At 44.1% G+C, this 25,747-nt stretch overlaps 2 protein-coding genes across 6 annotated transcripts in view; both read left to right on the top strand.

The window, feature by feature from the left end:
* Positions 1-6,224: 6,224 nt before the first annotated feature.
* Positions 6,225-7,229, top strand: LOC147898484 (uncharacterized). Its single transcript, XM_087379181.1, has one exon. It carries the CDS (start codon positions 6,225-6,227, stop codon positions 7,227-7,229), a length of 1,005 nt encoding a protein of 334 aa, XP_087235307.1.
* A 408-nt stretch (positions 7,230-7,637) lies between these two features.
* The window catches only part of LOC147898483 (beta-carotene isomerase D27), a 54,227-nt gene continuing 36,117 nt past the window's right edge, over positions 7,638-25,747 (top strand). For 3 of the 5 annotated variants that reach the window (XR_015541526.1, XR_015541525.1, XM_087379116.1), the window contains exon 1: positions 7,640-8,010. Coding sequence is in view for 3 of the 5 variants with exons in the window: in XM_087379116.1 (XP_087235242.1) it covers positions 7,740-8,010 (271 nt within the window). In the remaining 2 variants the exon portion in view is untranslated. Of the gene's footprint in view, positions 8,011-25,747 lie in introns of all 5 variants that reach the window. The other 2 variants (XM_087379119.1, XM_087379117.1) reach the window with 2 other exon arrangements.

The following is a 25,747-nucleotide window of genomic DNA, read 5'->3' as shown; positions in this document are numbered from 1 at the left end:
GCACACAAGAGAGTTGTGAATGAACTAAATAACAGATACTTGGTCACCTTACGGATTGAGATTCACTCTATTGGCAGCGTATTAATGAGAGAAGACATGGGGACATCCACTAATACTCTCACTCCAAGGATTTCTTGGATTGAGAATGGCGTGAAGGCCATGAATGAGTACACACAAAATCTCCTTGGCAAAGATGGACAAGGTCCAATTGTTTGTGACAAAGAATGTAGGCTACATATAGGCATCTTGAATGAACAAGTTGCAATGTTGCACACTGAAGTGGCATCATTCAAAGTCAATGTAAACAAGTTGATAGCTATAATGACGAGGATGAGTCACAAGCTTGACCACGTTGTGACCCCTCACAGCTGAATTACTCTTATAAATTCTGCATTTATAATTTTGATGGATCTAATTTCTTTTCGTACTATTTTCATGAATATTTTTCTTTAAATTACTTTGTGGGATACACCTTCTGTATGTCATACTCCAAAGCTCTATTTTTTCTTCTCGAAAATAAGAATAAAAAATTCAACTGCCCTAGCTACATCTATAGTTAGAGCATGGTACTACTTTATACAAAGATACATATGCATGTGCAACTCAAACAAATCCAATGGATAAGTGATTGATAGGTTGAGGGGCTCACATGTCTAAATGGTTATGTTATTGAAAAGGCACGTGTGGACATGCATACGTGACACATCCTTTGACTATGCAACCAACTATAGATACATAAGCGTGAACATGTGAACATTGACAGAGATAGGAATATCAAGATACCATATGTGTACACACACACACACACACACACACAGTGTAAAACAGAGTGTGCATGCACAAACACACATGTACACATATAAAGAGATATATAGATAGATAGATAGAGCTATATATATATATATGTATATATATATATATATATATATGTATATATATATATATATATATATGTATATATATATATATATATAGAGAGAGAGAGAGAGAGAGAGGAATAATGAGACGTATATAGTTGTGTCCATTACAAGAGATGGTGGGACCTGCTTCAAATTTGGTACATTGTGAGAGGGCAAGAAGATTGCACATAACACGTAGGGCATATCGTGATTTTGCAAGATAAAGAACCGTGCGCAAAAGACAAGCTAATGGGACTCAAATTTCAAGTGGAAGGATGCAATTGGATGCAACTAGGGCTCAAGCAACTAGGGCTTAAAGACATTCAGAAGCAAGACAACACACTTTCACCAACATTGCTATAGCTTCCCATGGTATAGTGGGGTGCTTCTCTATTCTATGTCAATTTCTCATATGAGATGATATAGGGCACCCATCTATGTTTCCATTGGTTTTCTATGCTCCTACTATTCACTCTTGGACCTATGAACCACTTATGTAGTTTTTGTCATGCTCAGTTATGGAAGCAAGAAACAAGAACAAATTGGCACGCATGTCATTGTCGCCTTTACAAGCCTCCACCTGAGATTTTGAAAGTTTTATTGCATGGGCATGATGCTGGAAGCCAAATTGATGGGATGTTTTCTGGGGATAGAGGTATACATAACTTTCGGGTCCATGTAGCATGTATCATCGAGTCGGTAGTTTAATTCCTGATGATACTAGGCATAAGATTCCACGTTTTGCACAGTTATATGTATATGACATAGAGCATGAGCTGCAGAACCGCTTGGATGCGATGCCTGGGTTGGATCCAAAGAATGATACATGCATGCAATCCTTATGCCAACACATTGGTAGCTATGGGGAAGATAGTGAGAAGAAATCTACATGCAAACTTAAGGATGGTTATTTGTGAGAGTCGTGCAACCTCCAGACAATATATTGTTGACAAATCGGGGGATCGAGCTCTCCTAGTCACTGAGACAACATCCTAATACAACACTAATCTAAGGAGGATGCAGCCTAAGTGCAAACATGATGAAGAGAGTGCTCATGACATGTACCTCAAGTCAATTAGGTTCCACGATAGATTAGCTTGGACTCATAAAGAGAATCTTGAGATAGTGCAAAGTGCTTGATTGATATTACTTCAAATGAACCTCCCTTTTATAGGTGAGGGTACTTACATCCATATGCTTGCTCACATGTGGGATATCTCCTCCATGCCATGTGGCAGCTTGCCCTTTACTCATACCTTTGCTCTACATGTACTCATGGCACCACAACTGTCAACACCTCCCCTTGGTGCCATGATCCTTTGGCTATTGCAAGGTGGTCAGATGTGAGTTACATTCCATCACCTCCCCTTAGTGCATGCATTGCTACTTAAGGTGGTCAAGTGTGGTTTCTACATGTCAATACCTCCCTTGGGTGCTTTCATAGCTACTCTCAGGTGGTCAGGTTTGATTTACAAAATATAGGCAATGTTGGCAAGGTTTTTGTTTCTCAATACATTCCATTGATGTCACCTTTTGGCAATGTCTTCTTTGTTTGACGTAGCTTGATGCATGATGCTTTGTTCTTTCATGTGCCTTAATGCTTTATGTGTGGATGCCATGTTTCGGGCTATGGTCATCTCATACAATTGCGCTTCCGGCATGCTTTTTGCATTCATGCGTTGCTTTTCCATTTGTCGCAAAGGTCTTACCAATTGATTTCTTTCAATATTGGCAGTGTCTAATTGCATACAATGATTCTGACTTGACAGGCGTGAAGAGCTCAAAAAGATAATCACTTTTTCTTTTTGGAGCATGTGCAAATTCTTCCTGGATTGGAAGTTACGGCTTGTCGAATTTTTGCTCAAGAAGAGGGCACCTAATGATGTGGTGACAGGGATTCACATGCTGAATTCCAAACTGTGCTTAGGTCGCATTGCTGACTGTGCATGCTGATGTGGCATAACTAACCCTAACTCTAACCATGGTGGGTGAAGTTAATGAGTCTTATCTGACACGTGGCTTTTGTGGTAAGACCTTATGAAACTTTGTGAAGAGAGAATTCTAAGCAGAGATCTCGTCTGCATCATAGCCTATGGAGATCGATTGGAGGAGCGATGCTATGCTGTGCTGAGTCGTAGGTCAAGGCTGGAGTTGCTGAAGAGGCGTGCTACTCAATCGTTCATCTGTGCTTTGTCGACTGAGTAGAAGCGACTGATGGAGCTGCTGGAACGTGGGTGTCGTGCTTCTTATAGATGCTGCTGCCCGGTTTTGCTTTCTCAATCGTTGATGGCGGCCTATTTCACTGACTTAGAGGCCAAAATTTGGGAGAGGCGGATAAACAAAATGAAGCATCTTCTATGTGTCAAGAGTTGAGAGGTGATTCCGTTGCACCACTCTGTTCGTTGCATGGAAGCTCGTCGTGGTCAGGTTTCGCTCTAGGATATGGCGGAGAAGTGACTGAGGCCATTGTTTGCTGAGCTGTGTTGCTCTTTGCCTTGCATGCAAAGCCTGCTAGAGGCACCCGGTCGTTGATGTGCAGAAGCTTGAAGAAGTTGAGTGATTGCTCATGGATGCTAGTTGTTAGAGGCTACCAGGAGAGGCTTGGAGCCTTAGAAGGGCTGGGGGCTCACTAGAGAGCCTTGGGAGCTACAGCCCGTGGAGGAGCCGGAGGTCGGCCTTCGTTGGCCTCACATTTATTACATCCATATGCTTGCTCACATGTGGGATATCTCCTCCATGCCATGTGGCAGCTTGCCCTTTACTCATACCTTTACTCTACATGTGCTCATGGCACTACAACTCTCAACGATTGTTCCCATGGCTAGTGAGGTTGCCGCTATTATGCCAAGACAAGGGAATGATCTTGATGTTGGTAATAGGGACATCTAGATTTTAAGCTGCAATGGCTGTATTAGAAGAATATCTAACTTGCATCGATCATACATGCCACTCGTGTATGTTCTTCTGTTTCCTCTAGGGGAGGATGTATGGCATGTATGTATCCCATATGCTGATGATCCTGGTCACTACAGGGTACAAAGGCAAAAGTACGTGCAACTGAGGCAATACTACACTTATCGTTTGCAAGCATGTCTTATGTGCGGGGGGGATTACTACAACAACACATGGTTGATGCATACAGTAGTTTGGAGGAATGCAACTTGGTGTGGATATGTAACAATCAAGCATCTTTGCATGTAGAAGTTTATCAAGGATTGACGGACATGGTAAATGCAGTTGATGGGGCAAACACCTTATTTGGCAATGCTGCAAGGTGCAAGGTTGTGTTGCCATCTTCTTTTACGGGAGGACCCCGATATATGTGTCAGTTGTATCATGATGCTATGGCAATTGTATGAAAAACCAGATTTGCTCATTACACACTTGCGATCCAAAATGGCCGGAAATATCTGAAGCATTACTGCCTCCACAAGACTGGGCCGATTTGACTGCTTGTGTGTTTTGTGAAAAGCACAAGGATATGATGAAATCATTAATGAGGGATGACATATTCAATAAGGTGGTAGGGTACGTTTCTGTGATTGAGTTTCATAAGAAAGGCTTGCCACACTCGCACATATTGCTAATTCTGGAAAGTGCCTTCAAACCAGTAGAGACTTCACACTATGACAGATTCGTACTTGATGTAGCATTATTTCCCGAGTTGCATGACATCATTAGTCAGTGTAATGTTCATGGTCCATGTGGGGCATTGAATCCCTCTGTTGTTTGCATGGTTGATGGTTAATGTTGTCGGCATTACCCACGTGCCTTCTCTTAGTGTACTGTGATGGGAAATGATGGTTATCCTATCTACATGTGTCGGGATGATGGTAGAAAGATACAGGTGAAACATGATGTGCTAGAAAACCGATGGATTGTGCCATTTAATCCTTTTCTTTCCATGAAATACAAGGCACATATAAATGTTGAGGTTTGTTCCACGATCACTGTGGTTAAGTATGTATATAAATATGTGTACAAGGGTCATGATGACAAAGCCACGGTAAGGATGCAGATTGTAAATCATGTAGGAGGGGAAGGAGAGCTGCACAATCCGCATGATGGTATTATTGATGAGAACACACAATACTTGGATGCAAGTTCCGTGTCAGCATCAGAAGCGTGTTGGAGGATTTATGAATGCTCTATGCACACTTAAAATCATGATGTGTAGTGGTTGCAAGTTCATCTCCCGATGATGAATAGTGAAATATTTTGAGATGACAATAATTTACAAGATATTGCGCAAAGGGAGCAAAATAGACAGACTAGTCTTACACAGTGGTTCAAATGCAGTGCATTGCATCCTGATGCAAATAGTATGTTTATGGAGACTTTCCAAGCGCATGGGTTTGGAACAAAAATAGGAAGACGTGGACTCAAAGAAAGTTGGAAAATACCATTGGCTACATGCCAATGTTTCACCATCTGCAGGTGAGAAATACTTCATGCGCATGTTGCTTAACATTTGCACGGGCTGTAAGTCTTTTGATGACCTGCGCACATTCAGTAGGCAACTTTATCCCTCTTTCAAGGCAGCATGCATTGCTAGAGGCTTACTGGAAAGTGATGAAGAGTGGTTCATGTGCATGCAAGAGGCCGCGTTTGTTCATAACAGTGCACAGTTGAGACCTCTTTGTGACAATTATGCTCTTCTCTGAGCCAGCATCTCCTCGACTTAATGGAAAAAAATTTGTTGGGTGCTTTCAGATGATTTTTTTAATGCATTGGAAACACGTGTGGAGAATCCAGCTCATCGTTGCACAATGGCGATAGGGAAGTGCCTTGCACATTTAGATCACATTCTTCAGTAGCATGGGCAAGCGTTGGCAAACTTTGGTGGTTTGCCTGCCATGGATAGAGCAACTGATTTGGTTGCAGATGTGTTACTACAAGAGGAGAGGATGTTTGATGTTTATCCAAGAGGAAGAAATTGCCCGTACAATGGAAGCAAGCCCGAATCCCTATCAGTTGGTTGCTTACAATCAGATTTTAGCAGTTGTTTGTGCAAACATGGGTGATGTGTTCTTTTTGGATGGTCTGGGAGGATCTATAAAGACCTTTCTTTATAATTGTTTGCTTTCTCGGTTACGTGGGGAGGGACACATTGCATTGGCATGCGCATCTTCTGGCATTGCCGCATTGTTGCTCTCCAATGGATGTACGGCACACTCACGCTTCAAGATACCATTGAATCTACATGCCACTAGCACTTGTAATATCAGTGTGAGTAGTACCCTTGCTAATGTTTTGAGGTTGGCAAAGCTAATAATATGGGATGAGGCTCCCATGGCTCATTGACATGCCTTTGAAGCATTGGACATGACTTTACAAGACATCATGTTGAGCGATCAACTATTTGGTGGCAAAGTAGTGCTACTGGGAGGGGATTTCCAACAGATTTTGCTAGTGGTTCCAAAGGCTAGACAAGAGCACATCGTAAATGCTGCTTTATGTCAGTCAAAAATCTGGAGACACACAAAGATCTTGAAGCTCACACAAAACATGCGGGTGCTTCAACGTGGTGATGGTACATCAGAATGTGAGTTCATGCAGTGGGTTCTGGACATTGGAAATGGGATAAGTAGGGGTACAAAAGAAAGTGTTGTTGTAATTCTGGAGAAAGTGCTTTTGCAAAACAACTCCATGGAGGGCCTGATTGAGTGGGTATATACCGGACTTTCACAAGTTGTGAACTTTGCATCGTACTTTGCAGAGCATGCGATTCTTGCACCTCGAAACCTTGAAGTTGATGCAATCAATAATGTAGCACTAAATGCAATGCCAAGGGAGAGAAAGGAGTATTTAAGTGCAGATTCAGTGAACAATACAGATGTTGTTTCATTTCTGTATACAACAGAGCACCTCAACAGCCTCGACCTTGGCGGTGGTTATCCACCTCACCGATTGGTCCTCAAGATAAATGCTCTAATCATATTGCTACGCAACCTGGATCCACGGAAGGGACTATGCAACGGCACTCGATTGATATGCAAAGAGTTCCACACAAAGGTGTTGGAGGTTGAGATCATCACTGGTACGCATATCGGTGACATGGTGTTTATTCCCAGGATAACCTTTATTCCAAGCAATTCGCAACTACCGTTTAATATGAAGAGGCAATTCCCCATTCGATTAGCATTTGGCATGACAATTAGTAAGGCACAAGGTCAAACAATGACCGTTCTTGGCTTATACTTGGCAACACCGGTGTTCAGTTTTATGGACAATTATATGTGGCTTTGTCACATGTACGATCATCAAATGCTGTCAAAGTATTTGTTCAAGACAATGCTGACGAGGCTAGTGTCGAGGATTCAAGGGTAGCATATACTACACATGTTGTGTATAAGGAAGTCCTGTAAGTGCTTGTAATCTTTTACGTATACTATGGAGAGGGAGAACACACACACACACCCACCCACCAACATATAGGAGAGAGAGAGAGATGGTGTAAAAGTATTTCCTCAGTGTGAAGGCACTAGATTTAAATTTTAATAATCGTGTTTTTATATATATAAAGAGGCAGAGAGAGAGAGAGAGACACTCCAATGGCTTCGTTGTTGAGAGGGTGGGAGGTTACGAGCCCGTGGTAGTTCCTCGTAATTTCTAAAGGGACACTAGAGACGAGACTAATACTAATAGAGGCCTAAATTCTTTTGGTACCAAAGACAATTAACGTACATTTTTCAAAACACATTGCATGCTTTATAAGTCTAAAACAGTGAATACGTGTAGTGAGAGTCTTCCATTCACAACTTATCGGGTAACGTTTTTGAGGTAAACGTTTTTGTGTAGCTATGGCTTTTCACCATCCATTCTCCCTCGCGCTTCACGATGGAACTTGCCCTCGCTGCACCTTCTCTCGTCCCTTCCTTCATCCCCTCCAGCTTCTCCCTCCCCCTCTCGCTTCGCAGCAGCAATCGCCGATTCCGTCTCCCTCCCAGCTCCAGAAACGGATCGTTTCCCAGATCCTTTACTGTCCAATGTGGGATTGCGGAGCCTTCCGGGGAGCCTGCACCAATGGGACAGAAAACAAGATACAACGACAATTTCATAGACAAAGCATTCATGGGCCTCTTTGCAAGGAAAATGGCCAATGTTACAGGTGCGACTCCCTTTTTTCTCGGGGGTGTCGATTCCAGTCGTGAAAATCAGTGAACGGATTTGATCACGTGCTTCTGGCAACTGCGTACATAATTTTTGTAGTTTATACTTTCAAAGGACATGAATATTTGTTCAGAGATCACACGTGTTCTCGGAATTATGGACTGGTCCCTGGGTTTAGATTTAAGCACGTACTTAAAAGACTTGCTGTTGTGATAATTCCCCTACATTTTCTTCAAATAATCAACGTCTGTCAAAAGCAGCACCTTTTGTGTGCTTAGGATGAATATTTTTACTTAAAATTTTACAATGGCACCGATGCACTCAACATTGGTCTTTAACGTGAGCCTTCTTTCTACTTGGACAATATTTCAAACGATTTGGTGGCTAATGTACCTCAAAGTGTGACGCAAAGAGTGATTCTGACGTGCATGGCTGGGTTGAAGAATTGAAAAGGTTTTGAACGGTCAGCTCTACCACAATTCTTGCTCACAAAGATTAGTGTTTCAAGGTTTCAGGTTATGGAGAATGCACAAAGCTCATTTTGTGCTGGAGAAATCTGCACCGATGTGGTCTTTCACCATCATCAGATACAAGTCTAGAACAAGTACAACTGGTCCACTAATAATATAGGCTGCTTTACCTTCCTAAAGAGTTGTCTTCCTTGCTCTCCACATCAATATAGTTCTGTCTTTGATCAATACATTCGATGATGCGCACAAAAAATGACAATTTGTCGCATCATGTGCGCCCTCCAATCCTCACTTTTACCCTTGTGGTGTTCATTGAAATAACAAAAACTTGGGTAAGAGGCTGCATCCATGTTTCTTAGAAACGATGAATAACGAAGGAAATGAAACTCACATGCCCTTCCACGTTATTCAGTTTGCTTAAAAACCAAATTGCACAAATCAACCTTGAATTCATGGATGTCCTCACGAGTCACATAGATACTTTGCGTAGTGGGCATGAAACAAGTAATGGAGCAGCGTTAAGCTGTAAAGAGGGAGACATGCTGCTGATGTTGTATTATGGCCCATGCGGCCAAAAGTTGTAAAGATATTAAAAAAGGTAAGAGTGAGCCAATACATAGCAAACCTAATTGTTGCTACTGATATTGAGTGCAGGGCCATGAGGACACTGGAGGAGCTGTTCTCTAAAGTTTTAAGACAAAAGGGGAGCCCTCATCCGATCCCCCCTTTTCCCCCGAGCCATTTATGTGAATGCCTTCAACCTTGTTCAAAGTAGTATTTCGTTTCCTTGCTACATGAATTTTGATCATGACCTCATCTTCATCCTTTAGGGTTGGTCCTAGTTAAGTGCGCCACAATTGTATCCAACCATACTTCATCATAGCTCGAAGACTTAGGCTTAGTGGTTTGGGCATTGAGTCTCGATGTTTAAGTCGGATTTGATTCCTCTGATTTCCATCTATAGTAGTCATTGCAATAAGTAGTCTATGACAGCCTTTCCTTTTATTTCCATCAATAGTAGGCATTGCAATAGTTAGTCTATCACAGCCTTTTTTAAATTAGTAGAGAGGTGGGGTGGAGTTTACGCTCCGCACCTCCTCAGTGGCACAACAAATTAGCAGTAGGAAGGCACGTGAATTTCTAATTTTTAGGAATTTACGGTGCTGATTAAAATCGTAAGGGACATTTCAGTGCAATTAATTCCATGGGCCAAGGCCAAGGATCTGAAGGTTAGAGAGGGGTAAAAATCCAGTGTCTTGCAGGGCAAGCAAAGGCAGCTATTCTTGGCTCAAGTGGATTGGGGGCTAAGCAAGGTCTGGTGCAGCTCCATCTCAGTACAGAATCTCGTTTTTCCTGCTCCCCAGCTGTCCATGCACCTTCCAAGAGCCCTTCTTGTTGATTTGCCACCAACCAAGAGCCTGGCTGTCCCAGCTTGCAAAAGCGCTTCTTCCAGGAGCTGTTCTACAAATTCGCACCTTGCCAGGGCCATCCCAAGAGCTATTAGCTGATTCGCATCTTTCCAGGGAGCCCTCCAGGACAGGCGTTTCACTGTTTCGCACTTTCCCAGGGCTGTCTCAAGCTCTAGGCTGGTCGTTTCTCTGCTTCGCATGTTCCCGGGGCTGATTTGTTGATCCTGCCAGAGCACTCCTGGAACCTATTTGTGGATTTGCAGTTTGCCAGGAGCTCACCAGGCCAGTCGTTTTTCAGTTTTTTTCATTCATCTGGGCTATTCCAGTGTCTCTTGACAGATTGTCTAGCAGTTTTGCACCTGCCAAAAGCCATCCAGGGCTTCTAGACTCTCCAGTAGGCTTCCAGGGTTTCTAGACAGGAACAGCCAGAGTTGGTTGTTGGAGAAGGAATCTATCCTCGTGACTCTTGTGAACTGAACTGCACGTCAAGAGGAGATTCTTGTGTTTTCTTCAGATCTTAGACTTTCTCAATCTACGATAGGATTATAGGTTGATATATACGATAAACATGAACAACCTGAATATAGTGGTTTACACATTATAAAAATGCCTCACATTGACTCAAACATTTCTGATTTGGCAAAATATGGAGGCATTTCTTCCCAATTCCATAGATTTTCCCGCCTTTGTACAACTAAGGATTCTTTTATCACTCAGTGTAGTAATTTGATCACTTTACTATTACACAAGAGGTATAATCCAATAAAAATAATGAAAAAAGTACGCATAGTCTTAGATATGAAGTCTTTTATCTATGGTGTATATGTTTATAACGATTGATCATAAGCTGAAAACAAAAAGCGGGGAGTTGAATAGCCCGTTTTTCTTTTAGTTTCAAAAAAGAGTTTGATTGAGTATGCTTGTGCTTTCTAAGTTAGGAATGTAATTTTGCCTCTTTGTAGGAAGCGATACACAGGTGTAAAGGGCCATTTAGCTTTCTATGTTTTAAATAAGAGAGAGAGAGAGAGAGAGAGAGAGAGAGAGAGATTGAGATTATTATTCCTGTTTTTTGAAAGCTTTTGTTTCTTGACTTGCTTCTTTATTTTTGCTTAGTCAGCTTCTTTCTTTTGTTTTCTTTCTCTCTCTCTCTCTCTCTCTCTCTTTTTCCGAGGGTCTTTAGAAACCCAGTATAGCTGCTTATGCTTGGGCACTGATGACGACATTAAGTGTTGCTTTGCTTGCTAAGTATGTCTTCCTTTTGTTTTTCATTAAAGTTTTTGGGTACTTCTATTTTTTCTTCTCTTTCGTTTTCTCTTTTATTTTCCGTGTAGATTTTCGGTCTTTAGAACAACAAAAATTCTAAATTTGTATGATTGGACATATTCTAGTCTTACAAGGGTACACACACACACACACACATATATATATATATATATAAGTTGTTTTGGTTTGCTGTGAAAAGTTCTAAATGGCTGGAAATTAAGTATTTGCTGGTTATTATCTGTTCATTGCCCTTTACTGAAGGCCGGTTTCAAAGCAAAGTTGTAGAAAGTGTTTCCAGGAACGGGGGGGGGGGGTGTCATGTGCACGGATTGGTATCTGACGTGTACTAGGTACACAGAACTAGCTCAGGTTAGCCTGGGGAGGCTTAGAGCTAGGCAGGCTTGATTCTCGGGTTGAGTGGCAAGGGTACGAACTATTTATAGGTCTTCGCTATTTTTGGCGCCGGGGCCCGAGTCTATAAAAGAGGCCCAGGGGGTTCAGTTCTCAGTGTGCAGTTGGGAGCAAGTCTCGTTCCCAGGTGCTAGGTCTGATCCTGGATTGTGTCGCGGACGCGCGCCTACATCTTAGCGTAGCCCAAGGCCCAGTGGCAGATCCAGGGCTTCATAGCGCCACCTGGTGGTATGGGACACCAGGCTGGTTAGGATCTGATTGGGAGTTCGTGCCAGTAGCTCAGCTCGTGGCTCGGAGGGGACATCTTCTGATTCGGGATCACATCCCGTAGATGTCACGGTTGGGTGGTGAGCAGCCTGCTCAGTTCTGATGTTGTGTGTGGTTATTTTGCAGATCAGGGGTTTCAGGAGTGCTAGAACGTGTCAGTTGGTATCAGAGCCAACTCCTGAGGTAGGAACTTCTGATGCGAGAATTTCGACCGATTTCTCTTCCAGGTATGCCCTAAAATTCGAAATTTCCTGCTGCGTTTTGCTGACTACCTGGGGTAGAAGGGGTGGAGAAAGATCTGGAAAAGAAAGAAGAAGAGGAGTGAGAGAGAATTGAAATCTCTGAAGGCTACGGAGAGAAGTTTAGAGGGAGGAGAAAGAGAGCAGAAAAGAAGGAGAGATGTGCAGGAAATAGACAGCAAGGGAGGAAGGGATGCAGAGCCTAGGAAGGGGCGCAGTAGACGAGGCAGTAGAGGCTGGACAGCCTGAGTAATAGGCTGTCCACAGCCAGCGCAATAATCTGTCCACAGCCTGCGCAACAGGCTGCGAACAGCCTGCGCCTAGGGCTGCGTGCAGCCTGCGCAGGAGGAAGGTGCTTTTTTCGAAAAAGCACCCCTCCAAAGCTGGAGGGGCTCGGCCTTTTTTGGAAGCCCAGCTTCCAAATAAGGCAGCCCTGCACCCTATATAGGTGGGGGCTGGGTGCTAGGCTACCCACAAGCAGCCTCGAGTTTCGAGATCTTACCTCGATATCCGTGCCCAGCTAGCCTCGTCCGTACAGCCTGCGTCATCATCGCCCTGTTTCGATCAGCTTCCCTGCATCTGCCCTTGCTTGCGTCAGCCCTGCACGGTTCCCGAAGCTTCTGCAACAGCCGTACAGCCTGTACGTACTGTTCCGCCAGCTTCTGTACCTGCTGCTGCACCGAACAGCAACTGCGCCAGTACCTGCAGCCACGTACGGCCTGCGTCAGCAGCCGTACAGGCCACGTCAGCAGCCGTACCAGCCACGCCCGCAACAGTACGGCCTGCGTCAGCAGAGCGTACAGCTTTTACTGCAGCCTACGCATCCGGTTTGCGGGTTCGGGGAGGCTCCAGGACTCGGGGTCTTCCGATTTGCCAGATTTCAGCATCTCATTCCGTCAGCTTCATTCGGGACGGTTTTCTTCTGCTCCATCTTCCTCTGTGCTTCGTTTCAGTCAGTTATTTCTCTCCGTTGGTAATCAAATCAGATTTCAGCCATGTCTGATGCTCCAAACCCCGAGTTCACTATGGGAGAGTAGGACTTAGATTACACTCCAGTGGGAGAGGATGATCAGGGTCTCTATGACGACCTGATAACTAAGAAAGCCTTCAGTGAGTTTACGACTGCTCTTGATGGCAAATTCGAGCAGGTCCATGCTAATCAATCGGGGTTGACACAGCAACTCCAGGGGATACAAGCAACTCTGACTCTTCTGGCTAGCACGGTTCAGGCACTCACGCATGTGGATGCCATGGCTTCAGTGCTAGGCCCGAATATCACTCCGGATCCTTTTCCAGGTGACCAAAAATCAAGAACAAAGGAGGTAGTTGACACTTGGTTGCACAAGTGGCAAGTACACTTCCAATTCCACCCCTATCCAGATGAGAAAAAGATTCAGCTCGCAGCAGGGTTTATGTCAGGTAAAGCCTTGCTTTGGTGGAAAGAGCTCCAACCTAAGCCTGATACTTGGACAGATTTTGAGGGCATCTTCAGGAAGGAGTTCCTGAAGAAGGAAGATGACTACGATATCGTCGGCAAGCTCAAGGCCCTCGATATGTCAAAATTGAATTTGACCTTTGAAGTTTATCTTCAAAGATTTAGGGATCTGCAAACCAGGGCCACTAAAATGGATCCTGTAACCTTGTTAGGTTTTTTGTGGATGGTTTGCCAGACTCCTATAAGTTACAGATTAAGAACAACAAGTGCACAACATTGCAGGAGGCCATGACATGCGCGCATATATGATGATGGCCGGTACCAAGGCAACCACAGTTACCGAAACGAGTGGAAAGAACAAACGCAAGTTCTTTTAGCATGCGACTGGTATTGGGGAGACGAAGTCTACGGACAACGCCTCCAGGAAAAGCTTAACTCCTGCGAAGAATGGTAAGGCCCGTTTCCTTCGCACTCTCAGGCTCAAGAAAGAAGGCCGATGTTTCTATTGCGAGGAGCGGGGCCACACAAAGAATGAGTGTCCTAAGCGGAAGAACCAAAAATTGGTGCTAGGACCGAAGCTCCAGGCGGGTCCACGTACCGCAGCCAAGGGAGCCAACCAAGTTACTGTGGAGGGGAAGTGAGGTGGAAAGGGAGCAAGAGAGTGAGAGTGAGAGAGACACAATAGTGCGGGTGTGAAGTGATGAGTGAGCCACACCACAAACTCACTTAAGTTTTATTAGGATTAGGTTTACCCTATGACTGTCTTAAGACAGTCATAGGTGTCCTAACTTTAATTCTTTAATATAAGGGTAGGCAATGTGCCTTTACCCCAACAACCTCCCACCTAAAGGCCAATGTGCCTAAAGGGGAGAAAAGAATAAAAATACAGCAATATACAGTTACTGTATACAAGACCATAAAGTAAGAATGGTCTCATCCTAATCCCATGATGTGGCGGCAATGTGCAAACCGCTCTGTAGGCAAGCTCTTAGTGAGCAAATCTGCAGGAATATCATCAGTATGTACTTTCACAAGCTCAAGACGCTTGTCTTCCAGTACCTCCCTGATAAAATGATATTTCACTTCTATGTGCTTGGTCTTCTGATGAAAGACCGGATTCTTTGCCAACATGATAGCACTCTGACTATCACAATGCAGAACTGGCATATCTCCTGTAATGCCCAAATCTCCCACCAGCCGAGTAAGCCATATTGCTTCCTTGCAAGCCTCAGTGGCTGCAACATATTCAGCTTCTGTGGTTGATAGTGCAACGCATTTCTGCAACCGAGACACCCATGATATAGCACCTCCTGCAAATGTAAAAATATAACCGGTAGTAGACTTCCGGTTATCTGCATTCCCTGCATAGTCTGAATCTGTAAAACCATGCACCAAAGCATCCTGCCTACCATAGCATATGCACAAGTCTTTGGTACCTTTGAGATACCTCAAGACACCTTTCACTGCTTCCCAATGCCGCTTGCCTGGATTTGCCATATACCTGCTGATAACTCCCACCGCAAAAGCAATATCCGGACGAGTGGCAACCATGGCATACATCAAAGATCCAACTGCAGATGCATACGGAACCTTGGCCATTTCAGCCTTATCATCATCTGATCTGGGGCTGTCCTTACTGCTGAGTTTTAAATGTGGAGGCAACGGGGTACTAATGGACTTCCCCCCCTCCATTTTAAACCTCTGCAGTACTTTGTCAATGTACTCTTTCTGTGACAGAAACAAAAGTCCCTTGGACCTGTCACGAGTAATACGCATGCCAAGAATATGATTTGCATCACCCAAGTCTTTCATGTCAAAAGACTTATGCAGTTGTTTCTTCAAAGCACTAATCTCATGCTGAGATTTACTGGCAATAAGCATGTCATCCACATATAGAATGAGTAGCATCAAACTGCCATCCTTTGCCCGTTTGGTGTACAAGCAATGATCGGTCTCACACCTATGATACCCTTGGGACTGCATGAATGCATCAAACTTCTTGTACCATTCTCTTGGTGCCTGCTTGAGTCCATACAAGCTCCTTTTGAGCTTACACACAAGCTGCTCTTTCCCTTTAACAGCATATCCCTCTGGCTGACTCATATAGATCTCATCATGGAGATCTCCGTGAAGAAAAGCTGTCTTCACATCCATCTGACATAAATCCATGTCAGCATGAGCAACAAGAGCCAACACTGCTCTCAAAGTAGTCATTTTGACTACAGGGGAAAAAATCTCATCAAAATCAATGCCCTTCTCCTGCTTAAATCCCTTGGCAACCAATCGGGCCTTATACCGAGGTAAAGCATTTGAATCCACTTTGACTTTGTAAACCCACTTGCATGGCAAAACTTTTCTGCCTGCAGGTAACTGCACCAAGTCCCATGTATCATTCTGAAGTAGAGAGTCCATTTCTGACTGCATGGCTTTCTCCCACTTCTTTTTCTCTGTTCTTCCCATAGCTTCCTTGAAGCTGGAAGGCTCACCACAATCTGTTAGCATGATAAAATCAGCCACATTATTGGCTCCTGGAACAAACCTGACAGGAGGCCGTTGTGCACGGGTGCTCCTCCTAACAAACTGTTCCGGATTAGGCTGCTGTCCAGCCTGTTCTTCATGCATAACAGGTGGCTGTACCATTGTATCTGGCTGTTCTACAGCCCCATCAGTTGGCACATCCAGTGGTGCATCATTGGCAAAATTATCTGGCTGATTTTCAGCCTGTATACCCTCTTGAACAGGGTGATCTGCAGCAGGCTGCTGCTGCATATAAATGGGCATTCTTTGCTGTCCAACATCATCATAAATAACCCTCCTGTATTCCACAGGTTGCACGGGTTCCTTGTGTACACTATCTTCTTTAAAGATGACATCATTGCTGCGTATAATCTTCCGTTTAACGGGATCCCATAATCTGTACCCCATTTCACCTTCATCACCATATCCCATAAAGATGCATCTGATAGACTTTGGATCCAGTTTGGTGCGTAGATCTTTGCGTACATGAGCAAAGCACTCGCAGCCAAAGACCCGTAAGTGCTTATATGAGGGTGGCTTGCCAGACCACACCTCCTCTGGCACTTTCAATTCCAAAGCCTTATTTGGTGACCTGTTAATAATGTGAACTGCTGTTTGCACGGCTTCTGCCCAAAAGCCATGGGGTAATGCAGCATAAGACAACATACATCGAACCTTCTCCTGAATAGTTCGATTCATCCGCTCACTGGCACCATTTTGAGATGCATTATGAGGAGCTGTGAGTTCCTGTTTGATGCCCTTAGCTTGGCAAAACTGCACAAAAGCATGTGACACATACTCACCCCCATTATCGGATCTTAGGCATTTCAGCCTACGACGTGTCCGATTTTCAACCTGAGCGACAAATCTCTTGAAAGCATTTAGGGCATCTCCCTTATGCTTCAAGAAATATACCCACACCTTACGTGTGGCATCATCAATGAAAGTAATAAAATATTTGGCACCCCCTAGTGATAACTGTGGCATCTCACACAAATCAGTGTGCACTAGATCAAGTGGTGCCCCATTTTGGGGAGTCCTCCTCTTATGAGGAGTCACAGAATGCTTGCCAAAAATACAATGATCACAAGTAGGCAAATCTGAAAATGAAAGAGACGGCAGATAACCCAAACGTGACAGTTCTTGCATTCCTTTAACAGACATGTGTCCCAACCGGCTATGCCACAATGAAACCTTTGGCAGCTCGGTTATGGCAACAACATGATTACCCATACTGGAAACATAAAGAGGGTACAAGGTATCACTCTTAAAACCCTCAGCCACTACTGTTTGGCCATCAGTAATCACCCATTTGGAATCCCCAAATGTGGTGTGGTAACCACTGTCATCTAATAAGCCAGTGCTAATCAGATTTTTCTTGATTTGCGGCACATGGCGAACACCATCAAGCATAAATGACTGTCCATCAGGAAATACTATCTGTATACTGCCAATCCCTGCAATCTGACATGCATAGTTGTTCCCAAGATGAACAACTCCATGAGTACCTGTGTAGGAAGTAAACCACTCCCTGTGAGGTGTAACATGAAAAGAGGCACCTGAATCCAAGAGCCAGGTGTGCATGTCATGGCCATCAATAACCAAAGCATGTGCTATTACAGCAGAAGAGCATAAAACATCATGTATGTCACTGTCACTGTCCTCTGCTGCAACATTGACTGCATCCAATTCAACTAGCGTGGCCTTGCCTTTGCCTTTGCTTGCATTTCCTGCATCCTGTGATTCAGCCTTCTTGGCTTTCTGATCCCGTATGAACTTGAAGCACTTCGACTTCACATGTCCCTTCTTGCCACAATAAAAGCATTCAATGTCCTTTTTGCCACGGGACTGACTGCGGGATTTGGACTTACTAGCAGATTTCCCCTTCTGCTGAGTCCTGCCTCTATCCTGTACCTGCAAAGCATTTGAAGACTTGCTGCCCGCATTATTCTTCCTGCTCATCTCTTCCATAAGGAGAGAGCTCTCTACATCAGCATACATAAGAGTAGCATTTGAATTAGACAGGGTGGTCTTGAAAGTGTCCCAACTCTCAGGGAGGGTACACAACAAGAAAGTGGCCTTGAACTCCTCATCAAGATTCAACCCCTGTGCAATCAGCTGTGTAAAGATAGCATTGAACTCACTCAAGTGTGAGGTCATAGCTGTACCTTCCTTCATGCGAAGATCGACCAGCTTCTTCAGCCAATAAACCTTACTGGCTGAGCTCTTTTGGGCATACAATTCCTCTAGTCTCTGCCATAGACCATAAGAGGTCTTTTCAGCCTGTACATTGAACACAAGAGTGTCTGAAATAGTAAGCATAATAGCTGCCCTCGCAGACAAATCAAGCTCTTCCCAATCATCAGCTGCCATATCAGATGGCTTGACACCCTTTACCCTTATGGGCTTAGCAATCTTCTTTAACAGAAGAACATTCAAGCACTGTTCTGCCCATAATGCATAGTTATGTGCTCCTTCCAGTTTCTTTATGTTCAGAATTGAAGAATCACCTCCTCCTGATGCCATATCAGATGAGGAAAATACCTGACTCCCTGGAAGTAAAAAGACTGAATAATAAAGTTCTGATTTCTCAGAAAAGCCTGCTCTATTCAAGAGCCAGTAGCACTCTCAAAAGTGCTGTTTTCTGTTGCAGGTTTTGTGTGACAGGCTGAAGAGTCATTTACTGTTTTTGGGGTGTCAGTCAAGTATTTTCTGCAATTTGAGACAGTGACATACCTCATCTGAGGTGGGAGAAGTGATCAGTACAGTCAGTACAGCAGTGTTTACAGCAGTCTGAGTGGTTTTGTCAGATAATTATGCACTGTTAAGCTCTTGTTGAGCAGCAGCAGCAGTCTGTAATTACTGTTTTTTATGCCTCTTTGAGCACAGAACAGTTTGTCAGAAGGTACAGTACTTGCAGGGACATTTACTGTTTTGCTGCAGATTTTACTGACAAATCTGCAGCAAAACAGTAAATGTCCCTGCAAGTACTGTACCTTCTGACAAACTGTTCTGTGCTCAAAGAGGCATAAAAAACAGTAATTACAGACTGCTGCTGCTGCTCAACAAGAGCTTAACAGTGCATAATTATCTGACAAAACCACTCAGACTGCTGTAAACACTGCTGTACTGACTGTACTGATCACTTCTCCCACCTCAGATGAGGTATGTCACTGTCTCAAATTGCAGAAAATACTTGACTGACACCCCAAAAACAGTAAATGACTCTTCAGCCTGTCACACAAAACCTGCAACAGGAAATGGGATAAATCCCAAGCAATCACCCTTATACCAAGGGGAGAAAATGCATCTGAAGATCTCTGTTGGTAACCCAAGTGCAATCAAACAAAGTCTGGGCAAAAGCCCCTTGATCTGACACCTGAATCAAGTGGAGGACACCTCAACAATGAGGTAGCATGCAATATGAAAATCTCTCTGACTCTTGTACCTGACAATGTGCAAAGCATAGACTGCCTCTGTGTACTCAGTAACAACACAAACCACAAAGTACAAACACCCAGAAGAAAATCTTTTGAGCACTGTCAACGATGGGCAGTTAGGGACCGAGTAAACTCGATGCGCCCTGACCAAGCGTGGCTCAACTGAGATTTTCAGAATGTGTACAAAGAATGTGACCTGCAACAAATGTCACCAAATGCACTGCGGAAATAAAGCAAATGTGTGCTCCCTGGCTACACACTGCCTCAAGGCATAGACTGCAAACACATCTAGGCAAAAGCCCTTTGATAATTTCACCCAAAACTGAGATTTTTCCTCAGTAAATGCATAGAAACTCCTGCTGTCCTGCTGTACTTGTGTCCTTACAGCAGCACGCTTCCCCAAAAAAAAAATCTTTGGACACAGATCCCAAGAAAATGTACCTCCCTGCTACACACAGATCGAAAGAAGAAAAATCTGTGTAGCTTCCTGTGGATGTGGCGACATCGTCCGTACAGCTGTACGGAAATCCGTACAACTGTACGGCAGTCCTTGGAGGAGTGCGCCGCTGCGCAACGTCACGGAGCAGCTGTACAGCTGTACAGCTGCCTGATGCAGCTTCGCACAGCTGCTAAAGAGGAGCTGATACCAAGAAAATGCGCCGCCGCCCTGCTCCCGTACCGTGGCCCTGGTCTGCTCCCGCGCCGTCGCCCTGGTCTGCTCCCGCGCCGTCGACTGGTCTGCTCCCGCGCCGTCGACTGGTCTGCTCCCGCGCCGTCGACTGGTGCGCCGCCCGCCTGCTGTAGTCGCAGTTCGTCCGTACGACTGTACGGACGACGTACGGTCGTACGGCGCTGCCCGTACGTCCGTACGGAAAGGGTAGTAGGCTAGGGAGAGAAAGCTCGGGAGGGGAGGAAGCTAGGGAGAGAAAAGCTCTGATACCAGTTGTGGAGGGGAAGTGAGGTGGAAAGGGAGCAAGAGAGTGAGAGTGAGAGAGACACAATAGTGCGGGTGTGAAGTGATGAGTGAGCCACACCACAAACTCACTTAAGTTTTATTAGGATTAGGTTTACCCTATGACTGTCTTAAGACAGTCATAGGTGTCCTAACTTTAATTCTTTAATATAAGGGTAGGCAATGTGCCTTTACCCCAACAGTTACGATGACAGGTATTTCAGTAAATGTCATTACCTGCCCCCTTTCTTGTAATTGTACCTTTAATACTTCGTTGTTTGGTTCCCATGATCTTTTTCGAGTTTATGGAGAAGTTAGGGACCAACATGTTCACATTCTCTTTGATCCGGGCAGCTCTCACAATTTTGTTAATTACAAATTTGTGCAGAAGATGGGGCTGTCCACAGTACCTAGCGACCACACCTACGAGGTGCAGCTTCCAGCTGGGAAGCAGTTTTGGGATCGCAAGGTTGAAGTGCTTCCCATCCGGATTCAAGCCTACACAGGAGCTCTCACATGTTATGTTATGCATCTAGAGCATGTAGACTTGCTGATCGGGATAGAGTGGTTTAAAACCCACAATATTCAGATCGGATGGACGGAGCATACGCTTTCTTTTGTAGACAAGGACACCCAATTTTGTATTCAGTGTGATCAAATCCCTCCTTCTCAGGGGCCTATTGTATCTGCGATGCAGCTTCGGAATATATTAAACAATTCTCATTATGATGTCTATCAGTGTGTTTTGATTCCACTTTCTTCATTTGTTGTTTCGGTAATTAACAAAAATGAATTAAGTGTGTTTGAACACCGGGAATTGAGAATGTTGTTAGATAATTTTAAAGACGTATTCCCAGCTCAACTGCCGGAAGGTTTACCTCCAGAATGGGCAGTAGATCATCGCATAGACTTAGTCCCAGGGGCTCAACCTATCAGTGTACCACCTTATAGGATGAGCCAGGTAGAGGAGGATGAGTTAGCTATCCAGCTTCAGGATTACCTGAATATGGGCTATATCCGCCCAAGTAAATCACCTTGGGGTGCACCTGTCCTCTTAAGAAAGAAGAAAGATTTTTCCTGGAGAATGTGTATAGATTATAAACGATTAAATAAAGTTACAATTAAGAACCGCTATCCTTTACCTCGTTCTGATGATTTGATAGACCGTTTGGCCGGAGCGAAGTATTTCACTAAGATTGATTTGCGTACGGGTTATCATCAAATCCGTATCTATGCTAAACACATAGATAGGACCGCATTCCGGACTAGGTATGGTCATTACGAGTTCCTCGTATTACCTTTTGGTTTGACCAATGCTCCTGCTACTTTTCAGCAGATGATGAACGATTTGTTCAGGGATTTTCTGGGCAAATTTGTTGTAGTGTTCTTAGATGATATCTTCGTATATAGTAAAACGCTTGAGGATCACATAGGACACCTCCGGGTTGTCTTAGTTGTTCTAAGACAGCATAAGCTTTATGCCAAGATGAGTAAATGTGACTTCTTTATGAAGGAGATCATTTACTTAGGACACAAGATTTCTTCTGAAGGTATTAGCATTGATCTGGATCGTATCCAGAAGGTTTTAGAATGGCTTATCCCTCAGACTCTGTGAAACAACTTCGTTCTTTTCTAGGATTTACGGTATTTCTTCGGAAGTCCGTGCGTGATTATTCACATATCACGGCACCCTTGACCAACATATTGAAAGGTCGTGGACGCAGGTCTACCCAGCCGATCTCTTGGAATGATGCAATGAACAAGGCTTTTGAAACCTTGAAGTTTTCTATCAAGGAAGCACCCGTTCTTGCATTACCCGATCCTACCCGGCCTTATGTTTTAGAGGCCGATGCGAGTGCTTATGCGATTGGGGCAGCTCTATTCCAAGAGGGCAAACCTGTAGCTTTCGAGAGTAAGAAGCTAGACGACACTCAGTATCGTTGGCCCACACTCGAGAAGGAACTTTATGCTATAGTGTATGCTCTCAAGGTTTGGAGACACTACTTGTATGGTTCAAAGTTCCTTGTATTGACTGATCACCAGTCAATTAAGTATGTGTGTGATGGATCAGAATTGAGAGGAAGGAAAGCTAGATGGGCAGAATTAATGCAGGATTTTGATTTCGAAATACGTTATCGTAAGGGTTCGTTGAATAGTGTGGCGGATGCCTTAAGTCGAGTTAAGTTTGTAAATGCTTTGTCATTTATGGAAATATCCTCAGACCTATTTCAATCCTTGAGAGGGCTATACGCAACTGATAGTCATTTCAGTTCTTATTGGCAGAGAGTCCAGGATGGGCGCTCCATGGTTGACCAGGACTCAGGGATTGTGCCACCTAGGATACAGGCGGCGGGAGGTCAGTGGATGATTAGGAACGGCTTGCTGTTCCGGAATGAAAAGATTTGTGTGCCTGATGTTCTGGACCTTAAATCCAAGATTCTCTGGGAGTGTCATGATGCTCCTAGTGCGGGACATCCAGGTATACATAGGACTCTGTCTCTGGTGAAGCATACCTTTTATTGGCCTAAGATGCGTGCATTTATAGAGAACTATGTAGTAGGTTGCCGGGTTTGTCAGGTTACTAAGGCTGAACGCCTTAGAAGCGCGGGCTTATTACAGCCATTACAGATTCCAGGTAATAAATGGGAAAGTATTTCCATGGATTTTATTACTGGTTTGCCTCGAACGCGTAAGGGTCATGACTCTATTTGGGTCATAGTCGACCGTTTGACAAAAATGGCTAGATTCTTACCTACAAGAACAACTATTTTAGCTGTTTAGTTGGCTCACGAGTTTGTGGACCACTTGTTCAAGCTGTATGGTTTGCCATCTGACATAGTCAGTGACAGGGACTCAAAGTTTACAAGTAACTTCTGGACACTTGTATTTGAGAAGTTGGAAACTACTCTAAGTATGAGTTCCTCGGATCATGCACAATCTGATGGCAGTACAGAAAAGGTCAACCAGTTGGTTGAAGACATGCTTCGGGCATATGTATCTAAGAGACAGTCTTCATGGGAAGATTATCTACCCATGATTGAATTTGCTTACAACAGTGCAAAGCATTCTTGTACAGGTTATAGTCCTTTTATGCTTATGTACGGGTTTCAACCTAAGTCACCAGTTATGGTTGGATTAAAAGGGATTCAAAATGATGCTGCTAAGAACTTCTTGCAAGACATGCAGGAAATGTTGCAGTTTGCCAAGGAGTCTATTAGAAGTGCCCAAGATCGGGACAGATTTTATGCTAATAGACATCGTTCACCCAGAGAGTTCTCTGAAGGAACGATGGTATATTTGAGAATTCCTAAGGAATCCAAGAGCCTAAGTACTGGTTTGGTTCCGAAATTATCCCCCAGATACTGTGGTCCTTTCAAGGTCATTAAAAGAATTGGACCAGTTGCATATCGACTCGAATTGCCTCCTGATGTTAAAGTACATCCAATCTTTCATGTCAGTAGACTGAAAGAAGTATTGGGTGCAGATGATCAACTTGTTTCTCCTCATGAGATTATAGAAGTTACAGATTTGACTTTTATTCCTCACGAACTTGAATCTATTCTTGAATTTCGTGAAAGACAGATTCGAAATCGTACTATCACGGAATACAAGATTAAGTGGAAGGATCGTGTTGAGGAGGATGCAACATGGGAGACATTACAAAACCTCCAAAGAACATTTCCGGATTTCTTAGCGAACTCAGGAGTGAGTTCTTAGAGGAGGGGGAGTATGTCATGTGCACGGATTGGTATCTGACGTGTACTAGGTACACAGAACTAGCTCAGGTTAGCCTGGGGAGGCTTAGAGCTAGGCAGGCTTGATTCTCGGGTTGAGTGGCAAGGGTACGAACTATTTATAGGTCTTCGCTATTTTTGGCGCTGGGGCCCGAGTCTATAAAAGAGGCCCAGGGGGTTCAGTTCTCAGTGTGCAGTTGGGAGCAAGTCTCGTTCCCAGGCGCTAGGTCTGATCCTGGATTGTGTCGCGGACGCGCGCCTGCATCTTAGCGTAGCCCAAGGCCCAGTGGCAGATCCAGGGCTTCATAGCGCCACCTGGTGGTATGGGACACCAGGCTGGTTAGGATCTGATTGGGAGTTCGTGCCAGTAGCTCAGCTCGTGGCTCGGAGGGGACATCTTCTGATTCGGGATCACATCCCGTAGATGTCACGGTTGGGTGGTGAGCAGCCTGCTCAGTTCTGATGTTGTGTGTGGTTATTTTGCAGATCAGGGGTTTCAGGAGTGCTGGGACGTGTCAGGGGGAGTTTGAGTAAAGTTAAATTTTGGAAACTACAGCAAAACATAGGAAAGTTTGCTTAAGCGCTGCCCGGATGGCAGCCTCACTCAATCCCCCTATAGGTGCCAATGTGACACCATCTACACTTGCACAGAAATGTGTCAAGTCCTGTTGCACTTGGGCTAGCAGATGGGGCATTGACCCTATTTATCCAACATCCCTTCCCATTGCCCCAGCTTCAAAAACCAGTAGGAGACCGTTAAGGGCATTTTGTTGCAAGGAAGACATCAAACACTTGTTTCGGAGAGTCCCTCCTTTGACACGGCCTTAGATGGAGCTATTGTGGAAGGATGCTTCTAACGTAAGGTTTTGGAATGGTGGGGGAGAGAAGCAACAAAATTACCTATGCTACATGTAGCAGATGAATCCTTCATATAAGGCTAGTCTTGCCAAATGTGGGCTCCAAATACAGTCATGTTTGCTTGATGTAGACAGACACAATGTGATGGCATCCATTTGGAAAGGATCATGCCATCTGAGATATGAGACTAAGCAAAGTGTAAAGTCCCTACCCCTTGGGTAACACCTTGAGGCTAGGATCTTTTAGCTTATCAAACCACAAAGATGCACGAATGGAGTATATACAAAGGGAATGGAACTCATAAGTGTTGAGCTACAGAGCTCACCTCCTAGCTATAGGTTCATTGTTTCAGAACTAGTCCTTAGCCTTAGGTCTAGGCATAGTAGTCGAGGCATTTCAAAACGGGTTTCGGGGTTTTGGAAACGTTTCGGAGCAAACCTAAAACGTCTGTAAAAACGTTTCGTGCATAATAGGATATTTAAATATCCATTTTTTAAAAAAAAATATTAAAACATTTTAGACTATTACCACTAGAAGTCCAACACTTGTAAAAAACTCATGAAACATAGTGCACAGACATTTGATATGTCACTTAGAACTTGAGATTGGATGCTTGAAACATATTACTAATTTCTAAATCAGATAATTAACAACACATCATTGTAGATCCAAGCATCAATGGCCATATTTTAGAATTGAGAAAGATACATGGAATCATGAATCATGATTCATGTATGTGC

Source organism: Dipteris shenzhenensis, chromosome 9 (genome assembly GCF_047967505.1).
Source record: "Dipteris shenzhenensis isolate YYH24624 ecotype China chromosome 9, Dip_SZ_1.0, whole genome shotgun sequence".
Classification (NCBI taxonomy): domain Eukaryota; kingdom Viridiplantae; phylum Streptophyta; class Polypodiopsida; order Gleicheniales; family Dipteridaceae; genus Dipteris; species Dipteris shenzhenensis.
This window is presented reverse-complemented; position numbering and strand designations above follow the sequence as displayed.